The sequence below is a fragment of the Zingiber officinale genome, chromosome 4A, assembly GCF_018446385.1.
Source record: "Zingiber officinale cultivar Zhangliang chromosome 4A, Zo_v1.1, whole genome shotgun sequence".
Taxonomy (NCBI): domain Eukaryota; kingdom Viridiplantae; phylum Streptophyta; class Magnoliopsida; order Zingiberales; family Zingiberaceae; genus Zingiber; species Zingiber officinale.
This window is the reverse complement of record NC_055992.1, coordinates 66215542-66235289: the sequence shown is the minus strand read 5'-3', so window position 1 is coordinate 66235289 and position 19748 is coordinate 66215542. Positions and strand designations below refer to the sequence as shown.

Here is a 19748-nt window from a genome sequence, read left to right as displayed (position 1 = left end):
TCTGGTCCACCTTACAAAGAGATGCTCACAAATTGGTAAATACCTGCCTGTCTTGCCAGAAACATCAAAATTTAACACATCAACCTACGGCTCTCCTGAGAACGTCTATCGTCTCATGTCCTTTTGATCAATGGGGAATGGATATTGTGGGGTCATTTCCGATGGCGCCAGGTCAAAGACGTTTCTTATTGGTGGCGGTAGACTATTTCTCTAAGTGGGTGGAAGCAGAGGCCCTGGCCAGATCACAAAAGATGCCATCATACAATTTCTATGGAAGAACATTCTTTGCAGATTCGGTATTCCTCATAAACTGGTGTCAGACAATGGAAGGCAATTTCAAGGGCAAAAAATCCAGGCCTGGTGCAAGGGGTTCGGCATCACTCTAGCCTTCACTTCAGTAGCATACCCACAAAGCAACGGTCAGACTGAGGTAGTCAACCGAGAATAGTGCGAGGTCTGAAGGTTAAGCTGGATCATGTGGGAGGTAACTAGGTGGAAGAGCTGTCGAGCATCCTATGGGCTTATCACACAACACCCCGAGAAAGTACAGGCCTGACACCATTCCATCTGGTTTATGGCAATGAAACAGTTGTACCCATAGAAATTGGAGTGTCATCAGTCAGGAGGACATTATATGATGAGGGAAACACAGAGCGGCGGTTGGCTGAGCTGGATCTTATTAGCGAAACTTGTGACAGAATGGCGGCTCGGCTGGAGGCTTATCGACAAAGAATAAGGCAAAATTATAATAGAAGAGTGATTCTTCGATTCTTTAGGGAGGGAGATCTGGTCTAAAAGTAAATCAAGCCCGTGGGGGACGTGACCAAGCTAGCACCGTAGTGGGATGGGCCTTACAAAGTCATCAAAAAATTATCGTCTGGAGCTTATTATTTACAAGATGATCGAGGCAAGAGGTTAGATCGACCATGGAGCGCTAATTACTTGCGACCTTACAGAGTCTAAAAGGGTATACAAAGAAGAGTAAGCCGGGTTGTAAGCCGAGCTGTCACCTAATTGACAGACCGGGTAAAAAGCAGGTCAGATAGAGCGATGCGGGGATATGAAAGTGGAAATTGTATGTCCTAATATATCTTTCAACAAACTAAGCAATTTTGGTAAAAGTAAAACTTAGAATGCAAGTGGAAAAATAGCAAAGTACTTTATAAGAAATTGTTAAGTCATTATATACAAGTAGCCAAGAAAGATCACTTGAAAGGAGCAAAAAATTTCATCTGAGATATCTTTAAGGATCCGATCATGATCTAAAAATTCAGGAGGGGGAGCTGAGTTCAAGTAGCCTTGCTCATAAAGTTGACGCAGAGCCCCGACCGCCCCGTAGATAACAGACATGGAGAAATGTTGTCCAGCTTGTGTACATAATTCCAGAGAACGAAGGTACAAAGCGCGACTCTGTTGACAGTGATCATTCTCTCCTTCTTTGTAAATGGCCAGGGCTGTCGATGCCCCTTCTGCAGTAGCCTGAGCCTGAGCCAGTTCATTTCGGGCGGCTAATAGTTCTGCTGCTTGGGATGTCAATTGCGCCTCCTGGGATTTTAACTTCTTATCTTGCTCTTGCGCTAAAGTCTCGACGGCGCACAGCTTTTGAGCCAATTGGTCCATAGCTCACTGATGTTCCAAAGCTTGCTGGTCCATAAGTTGTTGGTGTACAACCTCAACTTGGCTTTTTTCTTCCTTGAGGTCCTTAAGCTTTTGGTCAGATATCGTCAAGGATACTTCCAGACTATTCTTCTTTTTGGTTAGAGCCTTTACTTCAGCTCTCAAGGCGTAACTAGCCTGCGTCGGATTATTCAATTGAAGCTCCAGTTTAGTTACCTTATCTTGCAGCATCTTATTTTGACGATGGATGACATGGAAGGACTGATTTATTGTCAAGAACTCTGCACAGGCCTGGGACATAGGAGAAACATCTGATGAGGATGAGAAATATAATAGTTACAGTAAATAATCAAGGAAGCTGACCTTGATATATAGCTCAGAGAATCTATCCATCTGGGCAAGGGGTGGCAAAAGTTTCATCTGATGCATACTTTCTTCCCACACAGTGGTCAGGCGACCTTTCATTGTCAAGGAGCTGGTGGGAACATCACACCGAGATTGTAGCCCAGCCTCAGAAGAAGTGGTGGTACGATAATAAAGAGGAACAGGTAGTGGCGATTGGGAAGGCCCCGCAGCGGAGTTAGAAGGCCTAGCAGCAGACCCCGAAGGAGCTGAGGGAGGCACAGGAGACGGGTCTGGAGGTGAGGTAGCTAGTGAAGGGTGTTGCGAGGGGCCAGCTTCAGCGCATTGAGGCTGTTGCGAAGTAGCGGGCTGAACCAGTGGGGGATCAACCTGAACCTCGAGCAGAGAAGGTTGAGCTAGCGGAGGCTCAACCGAAACCGTGGAGGGATTAGGCGAGACATCTACCCGGCTAGGGGCAGGAGTCGGGGTCGCAATAGGAGGTGAAGGAGAAGCAGGGGTGGCAGTAGGAGGTGGTGGAGAAACAGCGGAAGGGCCCGAATCTGGCACAAGTGGTGGGGGGGGGGGGGGCTCGGCGGAGAAGTCTCTGAGACAACGGCTGATCATCCGAGTCAGACTCTTCAGATGGTAGCTGAGCCCTACGCCGAGAAGAAGAGGAGGCATCACGAGTCAAGCGGTCGTTTACCGAGCGTGCTTGACGAGCCGCCTGAGAAGCCTCTCTAAAAGTAGGGCTGGCGTAGGGAATGTTGCTTGATCTTCGACCAAGGCCCAGCCCAGGGGTATAAGTAGCTCGGGGAGGATTAACCGATTGAAGAGGAGTTGGGGTAATGGGCCGGGCTGTGCGTGGGGCCCGGGGGCGAACAGGGGTGGTCGGCCGGGGTGGACGCACAGTCTGGGGGCAAGTAGGGCGAGCCAGGGGGGCAAGTCGGACACTGGAAGACCCTCGGCTAGCAGACTGAGGTCGAGGATTGGCTGGAGAAGCCCCATCGATTGAGGTCGAAGATGAATAGGGGAGTGATCTTCTTTGTAAAATGACTCGACCTCGCCTCATGATTTCCATGTCACTCAGAGGAAGAGGCTGAACCTCTGAGGTACGGGTTAAGATTTCAGCTGCACAGGATAAATTAGGAGGTCAATGGAAATAGAAAAAACAAAATATTTTTGAAGCAGTAACAGAACTGAAAGGGAAGCTTACCCAGGGAATGAGGCGTATCCGGAGTAAGATAGCTTAGGCGGAAGTAGGAAAGCAACTCCTCGGACAAGAAGCAGATTAAGTTTAATTGCCAGCCCACTAAGCGAGAGGAAGCCTCTATATAGGAGGTATCGAGATGAAAATCCTCCAGTGGCGGGCTCGGGGGAAGTGAAGATTGCCATCGCAAGGGTCACTCCACCTCTTGGGGAAATCGGATAAAGAAAAATTTGTTCCTCCAGCTTGGGTCAGAAGGTGGCAGGGGCGAGAAAAAGGCAGCCCGAGATGAAGCTGGAAGCGGAAGGTGCCTTCTTCCTGTTGCTGGAGGGTGAAAAAGCAATGGAACAAATGGGCAGACCAGGACAACTCGCAAACGCCGCAAAGTACCACGAAGCCGCAGAGGAGCCTTATCAAATTCGACGTCAGTTGTCCTAGAGGAATCTTGAAGTGGCGGCATACGTCAAAAAGAAGGGATGGAGAGGAAGACGAAGGCCGGCCACAAATTGCTCTTTAAAGAAAGTGCAATATCCATGGGGAGGATCAAAAAATCGGTGTATCCCTGTGGGGATGATCACATGAGCATTATCCCCGACTCCGTAGGTATAGCGCAGGTCATCCCGATCCAGTTCATTGAAAGTGGAGGAGCCAGGGTAATACACCGCCGCTAAAGAAGGAAGAAAAGAGGGGGATGCCATGAGAAAAGAAACAGAAGGAGAAGGGATCGAGCGAGAAGCTATCAACGCAAAAGCAGACATTCGGGAATGATACTCGATTCCAACGGAAGGGAGAAGAAGACGTGTGTGTTGGTTGCTACTCGGAAAACCCAATGGCTCCACTGCACCAAAATTTTGTACGTGATCTGAACCTTTCCTAGCTACCATGTGTTCTTTTAAGTTAAACTTGTATCTCCTGCGGAACTTAACACGTTTGATTCCAAGTTTAACTTATATGATCTTTTAGGTTTAGATTTGGATCTCCTGCGGAACTTAACACGTTTGATCCAAATCACCTAGGTTATAAATTCAATTAAATATTAGTTTCCAAAATTGACTTCCAGTGCTGCATGGCGAGGCACTTGACCTTCTTGGATATGGGAGCAACCACCACCGACTAGACAAAGCCTTTTAAGGAAAGTTAATATTTAATTTCCTTATATAACTCTAGGTTAACCAAAAGGAACAATCAAATCACAAGGAAAAAAGAAAAAGAACACAACATCGAAATTAAATTCGAAAAACAAGAATCGAATGCCTCTTGTATTTGGTATTTATACAAAGAAAAATTAACTAGTATGATGCGGAAATTAAATACTAGTTATACCTCTTCCTTGTATGCTAAAAACCTCGAGATCTTCTACCGCATCCCTCGCCTCCTCTTAGACGTCGTGTGGGCGACGATCCTCCAAGACGAACACCACCCGGAAAGCTTCTCCTTCTCTAGAATTCGGCCACCACCACCACAAAGGAGCAAAAGAGAGAAAAGGGAAGAGAGGGAGAGGGGTCGACCACTTGATGATCTCCAACAACACAATATCAATTGTTCTGTTTTCAAGGCCTCCCCTTCCCCCTTTTTTATATTAGTTTCCCAACGGAAAATTATGGAAAGAGTTTTATAAAAAATTAGACTCATTCCTATTTCCTTTTAATTTTTTCTTTTTCTTTCCTTTTAATTAATCAATCCTAGATTGATTTATTAATTAAACAACTATTTGTTGATGTTTAATTATTTGACCGGTCCCTTGCTTGGGCACCAAGTAAGGTGGTCGGCCACTTATTAAAAGGGAAAGAAAGAAATTTTTTTTTATAAAATTTTAAAAGAAGAAAATTTCTAATAAAATTTTACAAACTCTTTTTTTTTCTAATGTGGATATTAAAAGGAAAGTTTTAAAATTTAAAACCAAGTTTTAAAATTTAAAACATCTCTAATAATATTTCTTTTTAAAAGAATGTTTTATAAATTTTACAACTCTCTTTTAAAACCTTGTGGCCTAATTTAAATTAGGAAAAATTTTTAAATTTTTAAAATCTCTCTTTTTACAAATTGTAAATATCTGAGGAAATTTAAAAATTCAAAAACAACCTTCCTAATTTAAATATTGTGGCCGGCCCCCTTGCCCAAGGCAAGGGACGACCACTTCTAGAGAATATGTGGTCGGTCATTGCTTGGTCGCCAAGCAATGAACCGGCCCCTTCTTGGACACCAAGATAGACTTTTCTTTGGGTGGACTTGAGGCTTTATTGAGGCTACAACAGGGACCTAGAGGAGAAATTGGTTTTGACCTTCCGATGAGCTTGAGTATCCCGTGCTCGCCCTGAACACACAACTCAAGTTCATCGATAATAACTCATTCCACTAGAGAGTTATTACCGCACTACCGCACCAATCCCAAATTACATTATGGGCTCCTTCTTATCATGAGTGTGTTAGTCTCCCTGTGTTTAAGATTACGAATGTCCACTAATTAAGTGAGTTACTGACAACTCATTTAATTAATATCTAGCTCCAAGAGTAATACCACCCAACTTTATTGTCATGTTGGACTAGGTCCTGTTAGGATGTATACTAAAAGCCTAGCTTTTGGTATAAACATTTATCTAGAAATAAGAATCACATTGGTCAAATATCTACATTTATGATAAATGTAGTTGTTCAATTAACTTATATTGTAGATAACATGGTGTATGGTGTCACACACAGAGGATCATGTTATCAGTACCTTATAAATTATAAATAGTAGCTCACGACCATGATGGAAAGGAACAAACCATTGGAAGATCGTAGTGTAATTAGGCATTAGTTTATCTTAATTATATAATTACACTAGTACACTTAGAGTGTATTGAGTAGGACCATTAGAGGTCGTTTTCTTTTATACTAACTTTATAAAGGAACAAAGACCTCAGTTATTATGGAAGTGTGCTCTTAATCCTAATATAATAACAAGCACATATATTTGATATTTATTTCTTTAATTTATCAATGGGTGAGATTTAATTCGATAAATCAATAACTTCGATAAGTTGGGAAATGATATCATTTATAGTGTGTGTTGTTGATTATAGAAGGAAACTGTATCCTAGTGATCTAGGTTGAGAATGTCCCCAAGAGGAGCTCATAAGGATTGTCATGTTAAACCCTGCAGGTGGACTTAGTCCGACATGACGATAAGGTTGAGTGGTACTACTCTTGGACTAAGATATTAATTAAATGAGTTGTCAGTAACTCACTTAATTAGTGGACATTCGACATCTTAAACACAGGGAGACTAACACACTCATAATAAGAAGGAGCCCAAAATGTAATTTGGGATTGGTGCGGTAGTTCAATAATAGTTCTCTAGTGGAATGAATTATTATTGATAAAATTAAGTTGTGTGTTCGGGGCGAACACGGGATGCTTAATTTTATCGGGAGAGCAAAACCAATTCCTCCTCTCAGTCCCTATCGTAGCCTCTTAATTATAGAGTACTATACCACCTGTACCCACCTTCTTACCCATCCTATAGGGGTCGGCCAAGCTAGCTTGGAGACCAAGCTAGGGCCGGCCATGGTTTAGTTCATGGGTGAATTCATGTGGCCGGCTCTAGCTTAAACTCAAGCTTAGGTGGCCGGCCCTATTAAAATAAAAAGGAATTTTAATTTTAAAAATTTTTCTTATGTGGATAACATGATTTAAAAGAGAGTTTAAAAATTTAAATCTTTCCTTTTATAAGATTCTACAAAAGATTAAGAGAAGAGCTAAATCTCTTTCCTTATTTGTAGATTAAAAGGTTGATTTTAATTTTGGTAAAAACTTTCCTTTTATCCATGTTCTTGATTTAAAAGAAAGTTTAAAAATTAAAAATTCTCTTTTATTAGTTTCTACAAAAGATTAAGAAAAGATTTAATATCTTTCCTTATTTGTAGATTGAAAGGAGATTTTAATTTTTAGAGATAACTTTCCTTTTTGGAAATTATCCACATGTTTAAAAGAAAAGATTTTAATTTATAAAATTTCTTTTTTATTAACCAATCATGAAGGGATAAAAATTATTGGAGAAATTTTTATAAATTTCTAGAAACAAATTAGGAAGTTTTAATTTTTGTTTTAATTAAAACTCTCCTTGTTTTGGGGAAAGAGGTGGTCGACCATTGCAATTGAAAAAAGAAAATTGTTTTAATTAAAATAATTTTTATTTTTCATGACAAAGGAATTAAGGAAATTTTTATTTAAATTTCTTTATTTGCCAAGACCAAGGATTATAAAAGAGGGGGTAGAAGTGCCTTCATGGTGAATGACTCTATTCTATTTTCTCCCTCTTTTCTTCCTTGGTGTGGTCGGCCCTTCTCCTTTTCTCTCTTCCTCTTGTGTGGCCGAAATCCTTTATCTCTTGGAGCTTGGAGGAGGTGGCCGGATCTAGCTTGAGGAAGAAGGAGAGAAAGCTTGCATCCCTTGGAGCTTGGTTGGTGAAAAAAAAAGTTCTTCATCCTTTAGAAGATATGCTTGGCCGAAACTTGAAGGAAGGAAGAAGAAGGTGCCTTGGTGGTTCTCGTCTCGGAAGATCGTTGCCCACACAACGTCCGGGATTAGAAGAGGAATACGGTAGAAGACCTAGAGGTTTTTGTTTGCAAAAGAAAAGGTATACTAGTATTTAATTTCCGCATCATACTAGTTTTATTTCTTTGTAAAAATACCAAATACAAGAGGCATGCGATTCTAGTATTTCGAATTAGTTTTCGATGTTGTGTTCTTTTATTTTTCTTTTCCTTGTGATTTGATTGTTCTTTTTGGTTGACCTAAAGTTATTTAAGGAAATTAAATATTAGCTTTCCTTAAAAGGCTTTGTCTAGGCGGTGGTGGTTGTTCCCATATCCAAGAAGGCCATGTGCCTCACCATGCAGTCCTGGAAGCCAATTTTGAAAATTAATAGTTAATGAAATTAATAACCTAGGTGATTTGGATCGAACGTGTTAAGTTCCGCAGAAGATCCAAGTCTAAACCTAAATGAACAAATAAATTAAACTTTGGATCAAACGTGTTAAGTTCCGCAGGCGATCCAAGTTTAATTTAAAAGAACACATGGTAGCTAGGAAAAGGTTCAGACCTTTGTATAAAATTTTTGTACAGTGGAACCATTAGGTTTTCCGAGTAGCAACCAACAGGTCCACCTGCAGGGTTTAACATGACAATCCTTATGAGCTCCTCTTGGGGACATTCTCAACCTAGATAACTAGGACACAGATTCCTTCTATAATCAACAACACATACTATAAGTAATATCATTTCCCAACTTATCGGGCATATTGATTTATCGAGCTAAACCTCACCCTTTGATAAGTCAAAGAAATAAATATTAAATATACATGCTTGTTATTATATTAGGATTAAGAGCACACACTTCCATAATAACTAAGGTCTAGTTCTTTTACTAAGTCAGTACAAAAAGAAATTACCTAAATGATCCTACTCAATACACTTAAAGTGTATCAGTGTAATTTATTAGTCAAGATAAACTAATACTTAATTACACTACGTCTATTCTGATGGTTTGTTCCTTTCCATCTTAGTCGTGAGCAACTGTTTATAATTTATAGAGAACCGACAACATGATCTTCTGAGTGTGACTCCACACTTCATATTATCTACTATATAAATTAATTGAACAATTACATTTAACAAATAAATGTAAACATTTGACCAATGTGATTCTTTATTTCAAAATAAATTTGTACAAAAGCTAAACTTTTAAGTATACACTCCAACAATCTCCCACTTATACTAAAAGTCTAAGCTGCCATATCTGTTGCCATGCATCTGATTCCCATCCCCTCCATATGCCGATCAAAAGCTTTCGTCGGAAGGGCCTTAGTGAAAGGATCTGCCAGGTTATCTGCTGATGCTATCTTGGCGACGACAACTTCTCCTCGCTTGACAATGTCTCGTATCAGGTGGTACTTGCGCTCTATATGTTTACTTGTCTTATGGGCTCGTGGTTCCTTCGAGTTTGCAACTGCTCCACTATTATCATAATAAATTGTGACGATCTTGGGCAAATCAGGAATCACATCTAAGTCCATTAGAAAGTTCCTGAGCCATACAGCTTCTTTGGCTGCCTCAGAGACTGCCACATACTCAGCTTCCATGGTTGAATTTGAGAAGCATTTCTGCTTAACACTCCTCCATGCAATGGCTCCACCTCCTAAAGTAAACACATAGCCTGATGTAGACTTACTATTGTCCCTATCTGATTGGAAGTCCGAATCCGTGCAACCCACATGGAGTAAATCGTCTGCTTGGTAAACTAGCATATAATCTCTAGTCCTTCTCATGTACTTTAATATATGCTTTACTGCAGTCCAATGTCTTTGTCAAGGGTTACTTTAATATCTGCTAACCATGCCCACGACAAAACAGATATCAGGTCTCGTACATAACATTACATACATGAGGCTTCCTACAGCCGAAGCATAAGGAACTACCTTCATGTCCTCAATCTCCTTAGATGTTTTTGGAGACATCTCTTTAGATAAGGCTACTCCATGCCTAAAAGGTAAGAAACCTTTCTTGGAGTTTTGCATGCTAAAACGAGCAAGGATTGTATCTATATATAAAACTTGGGATAGGCACAACATTCTTTTCTTGCGATCCCTTATAACTTTGATCCCAAGGATGTGTGCACATTCTCCTAAGTCCTTCATATCAAATTGTTTGGACAACCATACCCTTACGTCTGATAATACCTTGACATTGTTGCCAATTAACAAAATATCATCTACGTATAGTACAAGAAATACCACCATGTTTCCGTTACACTTCTTATATACACAAGACTCATCCGGACACTGAATAAAACCATATGACTGGATTACTTCATTAAATCAGATGTTCCAAGATCTTGAAGCTTGCTTCAGTCCATAAATGGACCGATTAAGCTTGCACACTAGATGCTCTTTGCCCTTTTCAATGAACCCTTCTGGTTGCTTCATATGGATGTTTTCTTCAAGACTTCCATTAAGGAAAGTTGTCTTGACATCCATTTGCCAAATCTCGTAATCCATATGAGCGGCAATGGATAAGAGTATCTGGATAGAAATAAGCATAGCTACCGGCGAAAAGGTCTCCTTATAATCGATTCCCTCTTTCTGAGTGTACTCCTTCGCAACAAGCCTTGCTTTGAAGGTTTCTACCTTCCCATCTATCCCTCTTTTCCTTTTATAAATCCACTTGCATCCAATGGCTTTTACACCATCAGGTGGTTCTACAAGCTCCCAGACCTTATTAGAATACATAGATTCTATTTCGGAATTCATTGCCTTTTGCCAAGATACTACATCTATATCTTGGAGTGCTTCATCATATGTCCGGGAATCTGGTTCATGTTTGCCTGGGATCAAGTCCGAAGACTCACCCAAAAACATGAATCTCTCGGGCTGCCTTACAACCCTCCCACTACGACGAGGCACCGTCTGTGGTTGTGTATCATGTGTGACACGTGTTGCAATCTCTTGTGGTACTTTATCTTGTACTGTTGGTACTGAAGTAGATGTGTCCTCTCTTATTTCTTTTAGAACAATTTTACTTTTGGGCTTGTGGTCCATTATATAGTCTTCTTCTAAAAACTGGGCATTGGTGCTAATAATGACCTTCTGGTCTTTAGGACTATAAAATAAACCGCCTTTCGTTCCTCTGGGATACCCCACAAACATACGAACTTCTGTACGAGATTCTAACTTATCAGCATCTTGTTTCAGCACATGTGTTGGACTACCCCAAATCCGAATATGTCTTAGACTGGGCTTCCGCCCATTCCATAATTCTGTGGGAGTAGAAGATACTGATTTAGAAGTTACTAAGTTCAGAATGTGTGCTGCTGTTTCCAGAGCGTATCCCCAAAACGAATTTGGTAATTCTGAATAACTCATCATCGATCTAACCATCTCCATAAGAGTCCTATTCCTTCGTTCTGCCACACCATTCTGTTGGGGTGTACCAGGTGCGGATAATTGGGATTGAATCCCGACCTCTGATAAGTAATTCCTAAACTCTCCTAAGAGGTATTCGCCACCACGATCAGATCGTAGTGTCTTGATACTTTTACCTAGACGTTTCTCCACATCAGTCTTGTACTCTTTGAACTTATCAAAACACTCAGACTTGCGGTGCATCAGGTAAATGTATCCATATCTTGAATAATCGTCTATAAAAGAGACAAAATATTCAAAACCACCTCTAGCCTGGATAGACATAGGACCACACAAATCAGAATGAACTAATTCTAACGTTTTTTTGGCTCTATACCCCTTGGCCTTAAAAGGTCTCTTGGTCATTTTACCTTCCAAGCAAGATTCACATGTTGGAAAGTTTTCCAACTCTAAAGGACCCAAGAGTCCATCGGCTACAAGCCTTTGAATCCTACTTAAGTTAATATGACCAAGCCTTAAATGCCAAAGATGTGTTTGGTTCATTTCGGAAGGTTCTTTTCTCTTATTTGAGTTAGAAGATGTGTTATTAATTTCCATATTTTGCTTTGTGGGAGAAATTAGATTTAAAGTATATAAATTGCCAACCAATGTACCAGAACATATAATAACCTTATTTCTCTTTATAACCACATTGTTTACTAAAGGAAACTGAATATCCATCCATATACAGTTTAGAAACTGAAATTAAATTCTTTCTAAAACTGGGTACATAAAGACAATTCCTTAAAACCAATTTCCTATTCCTATCAAATGATAAGTAGACGTCTCCCACTGCAACAACCGCCACCTTAGTAGCATTGCCCATGTAGACAGTTATCTCTCTATCAAATAGTCGCCGGGTTTCCTGGAACCCCTGCAAAGAATTGCAGACATGATCAGTGACTCCTGTATCTACACACCAGGTACTGGTAGTAACACCGCTAAACATGTTTCAACTACTAGAGTTTGAGATATACCTTTATTGTTCTGTTTCCTACGAGGACAGCCCGCCTTCCAATGTCCAGTCTGCTTGCAAATAAAGTACTTACCCTTTGGCTTCTTTATTCCAGCTTTTTGTCTTTCACCTTGAGGTTTATTCACCTTCTTTGCTGAGCCATTTTGTTTCTTATTCTTCTTGCCTTTCGGCTTAGAAGTAGAACCATTTTCAGCATAGTGAATTTGAGAATGTTGACGAAACAACCCTTCGGCTGCTTGAAGTTCTGTCAAAAGTTCTGCCAATGAATACATCCTTTTATTCATATTATAGTTCAGGCGAAAATGCTCAAAATTTCTGGGCAGCGTTTGGAGGATGATATCAACCTGGGTTTCCCCATCAATTTCCCCTCCAAGAACTTGTATTTCGTTTAAGTAAGACATCATCTTGAGAATATGATCCCTCATGGGAGTCCCTTCAGTCATGGTGACTGTCATCAGTTTTCTCATTGCCTCTTGCCTAGCAGTCTGATTCTGATGTCCGAAGAGTTCCTTGAGATTGTTCATTATATCATAGGCTGTTGGTAAGTCCTGATGCTGATGTTGTAATACATTTGACATTGAAGCCAAGATGTAACACCGCGCCATCTCATCAGCTTTTACCCATTTACTATGATGCTGAATCTCCTCTGGGGTGGAATCATTGCTAGGTGTTTCTGGGCATTCCTCTGATAGTACAAACTTATAGCCCTCAGCAGTCAAAACAATGTCCAGGTTTCTTTTCCAATCTATATAGTTGGGACCAGTAAGTCTGTTTTCTTTTAGAATAATGGCCAGTGGGTTGAAAGTCATCCTAAGAATCACAAAATAAATTTTGGTCAGAACTCTAAATTTAGAATAATATTGATTCCTCAAACAATACTATTTTAAATTAACCAACACCTTAAAACACCGTGAATTTTGTATGCCACGATAGTGTGGACGTATACAAATTCAACATTTGTAAAAGGAGGGTATTTCCCATTAATTTTATTATCTTATCAACCTAACTTTTTGACAAATAAAATTAATAGTTGGTTTCCTTCGGTCACACAAATAATAGCAGTGACTCCGATGGGGAGGATACTATTAGACGTGCCTAAGTGTATACCATTACTTGACACTAAATCCATTAATAAGATTGTGGCCCTTCCGATGGGGAAGATCACACGCTCTTAATTAATTTCCTATAGTCATCCGAAATGGAAGTTTGGTCTAGTGATCCGCAAACAAACTCATCTGATATGGAGGAAGGCACTCAGAGCCAATGCGCAAGTTTGTTTGCATCACTTACAAACCAGTAATGGAGACCGTGGAATTTACTAAAATAAATTCCTCTCCCACTTAGTTATTTAAAGTGAGGAATTTTGATGATGCTAGCCTACTAAACATGTACACTAACATTCACACACAGCACAATACAAAAGTAATAAATAGAAAAACTAATTTTCAACTATTATGGCTTTTATCTATTGTTGTCCTCCGTGTGTCGTTATCCCTAGCTGCTGCCATCTTTGGCCACCGCCACCGGCACTGGGTCCAGTTGTCGCATCCATCTTGCTCCTTGTTCCGCTGCGCCACTCTGATCCTCAAAAGGTTGCACACTTTGCAAGATTCGATCCGCGACATAAATAGAATTTTACATTTTCCGATCCTATATTCCTCGAAGGAATGTACATGTAAACTAAATCGAACATAAAATAAAATTTACATCCATCGACCATATATTCCATAAAAGGAATGTACATGTATCTAGATCAAAAAATAAAATCCTAATAAAACTAAATACAGCTCCTGCTGTATTTTATAATACAATCATGCACACATAATAAATGCCCTTGACATATCCAAGGGTCCAATCACACACATAATAACTATAAGCCATAATAGTTGGATCCTGCATCCACAAAGTTAGCACATCCTACTATTAACCTGCCTAAATTATGTATGACAAGTGCATAATTAAACTAATACCAAATACACAGAGGCAAAACCCTAGCTCTGATACCAATTGTTGGTTGCTACTCGGAAAACCCAATGGCTCCACTGCACAAAAATTTTGTACGTGATCTGAACCTTTCCTAGCTACCGTGTGTTCTTTTAAGTTAAACTTGTACCTCCTGCGGAACTTAACACGTTTGATTCCAAGTTTAACTTATATGATCTTTTAGGTTTAGATTTGGATCTCCTGCGGAACTTAACACGTTTGATCCAAATCACCTAGGTTATAAATTCAATTAAATATTAGTTTCCAAAATTGGCTTCCAGTGCTGCATGGCGAGGCACTTGCCCTTCTTGGATATGGGAGCAACCACCATCGACTAAACAAAGCCTTTTAAGGAAAGTTAATATTTAATTTCCTTATATAACTCTAGGTTAACCAAAAGGAACAATCAAATCACAAGGAAAAAAGAAAAAGAACACAACATCGAAATTAAATTCAAAAAACAAGAATCGAATGCCTCTTGTATTTGGTATTTATACAAAGAAAAATTAACTAGTATGATGCGGAAATTAAATACTAGTTATACCTCTTCCTTGTATGCTAAAAACCTCGAGATCTTCTGCCGTATCCCTCGCCTCCTCTTAGACGTCGTGTGGGCGACGATCCTCCAAGACGAACACCACCCGGAAAGCTTCTCCTCCTTCTCTAGAATTCGGCCACCACCACCACAAAGGAGCAAAAGAGAGCAAAGGGAAGAGAGGGAGAGGGGTCGGCCACTTGATGATCTCCAACAACACAATATCAATTGTTCTATTTTCAAGGCCTCCCCTTCCCCCTTTTTTTATATTAGTTTTCCAACGGAAAATTATGGAAAGATTTTTATAAAAAATTAGACTCATTCCTATTTTCTTTTAATTTTTTCTTTTTCTTTCCTTTTAATTAATCAATCCTAGATTGATTTATTAATTAAACAACTATTTGTTGATGTTTAATTATTTGACCGGCCCCTTGCTTGGGCACCAAGCAAGGTGGCCGGCCACTTATTAAAAGGGAAAGAAAGGAAAATTTTTTTTATAACATTTTAAAAGAAGAAAACTTCTAATAAAATTTTACAAACTCTCTTTTTTTTCTAATGTGGATATTAAAAGGAAAGTTTTAAAATTTAAAACATCTCTAATAATATTTCTTATTTAAATTTTTTTTATAAATTTTACAACTCTCTTTTAAAACCTTGTGGCCTAATTTAAATTAGGAAAATTTTATAAATTTTTAAAATCTCTCTTTTTACAAATTATAAATATCTGAGGAAATTTAAAAATTCAAAAACAACCTTCCTAATTTAAATATTGCGGCCGGCCCCCTTGCCCAAGGCAAGGGCCGGGCGGCCATTGCTTGGTCACCAAGCAATGAACCAGCCCCTTTTTGGACACCAAAATAGGCTTTTCTGTGGATGGACTTGAGGCTTTGTTGAGGCTACAACAGGGACCTAGAGGAGAAATTGGTTTTGGCCTTCCGATGAGCTTGAGTATCCCGTGCTCGCCCCGAACACACAACTCAAGTTCATCGATAATAACTCATTCCACTAGAGAGTTATTACCGCACTACCGCACCAATCCCAAATTACATTATGGGCTCCTTCTTATCATGAGTGTGTTAGTCTCCCTGTGTTTAAGATTACGAATGTCCACTAATTAAGTGAGTTACTGACAACTCATTTAATTAATATGTAGCTCCAAGAGTAGTACCACTCAACTTTATTGTCATGTTGGACTAGGTCCACCTGCAGGGTTTAACATGGCAATCCTTATGAGCTCCTCTTGGGGACATTCTCAACCTAGATAACTAGGACACAGATTCCTTCTATAATCAACAACACATACTATAAGTAATATCATTTCCCAACTTATCGGACATATTGATTTATCGAGCTAAACCTCACCCTTTAATAAGTCAAAGAAATAAATGTTGGAGTGTATACTGAAAGCCTAAGCTTTGTAAACATTCATTATGAATAAAGAATCACATTTGGTCAAATTGTCTACATTTAGTTGTAGTTGTTCAATTAATTTATACTGTAGATAATATAGTATGTGGTGCCACATGCAGAAGATAATGTTATCAATATCTTATAAATTATAAACAGTAGCTCACGACCAAAATGGAAAGGAACAAACCATTAGAAGGTTGTAGTGTAATTAGGTATCAGTTTATCTTGACTGTATAATTACACTAGTACACTTAGAGTGTAATGAGTAGGACCATTTGAGGTCGTTTCTTTTATACTGACTTTATAAAGAAACAAAGACCTCGGTTATTATGGAAGTGTGTGCTCTTAATCCTAATATAATAACAAGCACATATATTTGATATTTATTTCTTTAATTTATCAATGGGTGAGATTTAGTTCGATGAATCAATAAGCCCGATAAGTTGGGAAATGGTATCACTTATAGTGTGTGTTGTTGATTATAGAAGGAAACTGTGTCCTAGAGATACTAGGTTGATAATGTCCTCAAGAGGAGCTCATAAGGATTGTCATGTTAAACCCTGCAGGTGGACTTAATCCGACATGATGATAAGGTTGAGTGGTACTACTCTTGGATTAAGATATTAATTAAATGAGTTGTCAGTAACTCACTTAATTAGTGGACATTCGATATCTTAAACATAGGGAGACTAACACACTCATAATAAGAAGGAGCCCAAAAATGTAATTTGGGATTGGTGCGGTAGTTCAATAATAGTTCTCTAGTGGAATGAATTATTATTGATAAAATTAAGTTGTGTGTTCGGGGCGAACACGGGATGCTTAATTTTATCGGGAGACCAAAACCAATTTCTCCTCTCGATCCCTATTGTAGCCTCTTATTTATAGAGTACTATACCCACCTATACCCACTTTCTATACCCACCTAATAGGGGCCGGCCAAGCTAGCTTGGGAACCAAGCTAGGGCCGGCCTAAGCATAAATTGGTGTGGGCGGCCCTAGCTTGAACCCAAGCTAGAGGGGTCGGCCATATTAAATTAAAAAGGATTTTAATTTTAATTTTTATTATGTGGAAGATATAATTTATTAAAAGAGAATTAAAATTAAAATATCTCTCTTGTAAAAGATCTACAAAAGATTAAAGAAAGAGATTAGATCTCTTTCCTTATTTGTAGATTGGTAAGATATTTTATTTTTCTCTTTAAAAATTATTCACATATTGTTAAATTAAAATTATAGAAATTTCTTTTTATCAACCATGAAGAGATTTTTGAAGAGAAATTTTATTTTTAAAATTTTCGGAAACAAATTAGGAAGTTTTAATTTGTTGATTAAAACTTATCTAATTTATTTCTTTTGATGTGGCCGGCCAATATTGTTTTAATTGGAAATTTTATTTTATTTTTTTCAATTAAATCATGTCAAGGAAATTAAGGGAATTTTATTGTAATTAAATTTCCTAATTTTCCTAGGCCAAGGAATATAAAAGAAGGGGTGGGGGTGCCTTCATGAGATACAACCTCTATTATTTTTCTCCCTCTTTTGTTCCTTATTGTGGCCGGCCATCATCATCCTCTCCCTCTCTTCCTCTTGTGGTGGTCGAAACATCCCTATTGCTTGGAGTTTTTGTGGAGGCCGGATACTACTTGGAGAAGAAGAAGAAGAAGGAGAGAAAGCTAGCATCTCTTGGAGCTTGGTTGGTGTTTTGATCTTCTTCCTTGGTGAAGCTTCCTTGTTGTGGCCGAACCTAGCTAGGAGGAGAAGAAGGTGGTTGGTGGTTTCTCATCTCGGAAGATCGTTGCTCACACAACGTCCGAGGTTAGAAGAGGAATACGGTAGAAGATCAAGAGGTCTTTCTAGAAGGTATAACTAGTAGTTTTTCCTTTTCCGCATCATACTAGTTATTTATGGAAATAATACCAAATACAAGAGCCTTACGTTCTAGTATTTCGAATGTTTTTCGAAGTTGTGTTTCTTTTTGTTTTATTTTTCCTTGTGATTTGATTGTTCTTTTCGGTTAACCTAAAGTTATTTTAGGAAATTAAATATTAGATTTCTATAAAAGGTTTTGTCTAGTCGGTGGTGGTTGCTCTCATATCCAAGAAGGTCATGTGCCTCGCCACGTCAGTACTGGGAACCAATTATGGAAATTAATATTTAATGGAATTAATAACTTAAGGTGATTTGGGTCGAACGTGTTAAGTTCCGCTGGAGATCCAAGTCAAAACCTAAAAGAACAAATAGATTAAGTTTTGGATCAAATGTGATAAGTTCCACAGGCAATCCAAAATTTAATTTAAAAGAACTCATGGTAGCTAGGAAAAGGTTCAGACCTTTGTACAAAATTTTTGTACAGTAGAACCTCTAGGCTTTCCGAGTAGCAACCAACAATTGGTATCAGAGCTAGGGTTTTGCCTTTATGTATTTGATATTAATTTAATTATGCGCATGTCATACATAATTTAGGCAGGATAATAGTAGGATGTGCTAACTTTGTGGATGCAGGATCCAACTATTATGGCTTTTAGTTATTATGTGTGATTGGACCCTTGGACATGTCAAGGGCATTTATATGTGTGTGCATGATTGTATTAAAAATACAGCAGGAGCTGTATTTAGTTTTAATTAGGATTTTATTTTTGATCTAGATACATGTACATTCCTTTTATGGAATATAGGATCAAAAATGTAAAATTCTATTTATGTCGCGGATCAAATCTTGCAAAGCGTGGAACCTTCTAAGGACCAGAGGCGCAGCAGAACTAGGAGCAAGATGGATGCAACAACTAGACCCGGTGGCGGTGGCCAAATATGGCAGCAGCTTGGGATGACAACACACGGAGGACAACTATAGATAAAAGTCATAATAGTTGAAAATTAGATTTTCTATTTATTGCTTTTATATTGTATTGTGTGTGCATGTTAGTATACACGACTAGTAGGTTAGCATAGTTAAAATTCCTCATTTATAAATTACTAAGTGGGAGAGGGATTTTTAAATAAATCCCATGGTCTCCATTACTGGTTTGTAAGTGATGCAAACAAGCTTGCGCGTTGGCTCTGAGTGCCTTCCTCCATAACGGATGAGCTTGTTTGTGGATCACTAGAACAGACTTCCATTTTTGGATGACTATAGGAAGTTAATTAAGAGCGTGTGATCTTCCCCAACGGAAGGGGCATAATCTTATTAATGGATTTAGTGTCAAGTAATGGTATACACTTAGACACATCTAATAGTATCCTCCCTATCGGAGTCACTGCTATTATTTGTGTGACCAAAAGACACCAACTATTAATTTTATTTGTCAAAAAGTTAGGTTGACAAGATAATAAAATTAATGGGATAAAACCCTCCTTTCACAAATGTTGAATTTGTATACGTCCACACTAACGTGGCATACAAAATTCACGGTGTTTTGAGGTGTTGGTTAATTTAAAATAGTATTGTTTGAGGAATCAATATTATTCTAAATTTAGAGTTCTGACCAAAAGTTATTTGTGATTCTTAGGATGACTTTCAACCCACTGTCCATCATACTTCAACAAAATAGACTTACTGGACCAAATTACATAGATTGGAAAAGAAACCTGGACATTGTTCTTACTGCTGAAGGCTATAAATTTGTACTGACTGAGGCTTGCCCTGAAGCACCTACTGGTGAATCTACCCAAGAGGAGATTGAATATCATAGGAAATGGGTAAAAGCTGATGAGATGGCGCGGTGTTACATTTTGGCT

At 38.8% G+C, this 19748-nt stretch overlaps 1 protein-coding gene across 1 annotated transcript; it reads right to left on the bottom strand.

Annotated features, from left to right (window-relative positions):
- Nucleotides 1-1623: 1623 nt before the first annotated feature.
- LOC121972432 (putative uncharacterized protein DDB_G0290521) lies at nucleotides 1624-2640 on the bottom strand. The gene is made up of 2 exons (XM_042524102.1): nucleotides 2049-2640; nucleotides 1624-1928 (listed from the first exon to the last, which is right to left on the bottom strand). Exons 1-2 carry the CDS (start codon nucleotides 2638-2640, stop codon nucleotides 1624-1626), a joined length of 897 nt encoding a protein of 298 aa, XP_042380036.1.
- Nucleotides 2641-19748: the final 17108 nt, after the last annotated feature.

What these genes read in the sequence shown, in the direction of transcription:
- LOC121972432 (XM_042524102.1), bottom strand. Translation starts at nt 2,640, where the DNA reads ATGCCTCCTCTTCTTCTCGGCGTAGGGCTCAGCTACCATCTGAAGAGT. An exon ending in GACCACTGTGTGGGAAGAAA is followed by an intron (nt 1,929 to 2,048) that starts GTATGCATCAGA and finishes CATCCTCATCAG; the next exon opens with ATGTTTCTCCTATGTCCCAG.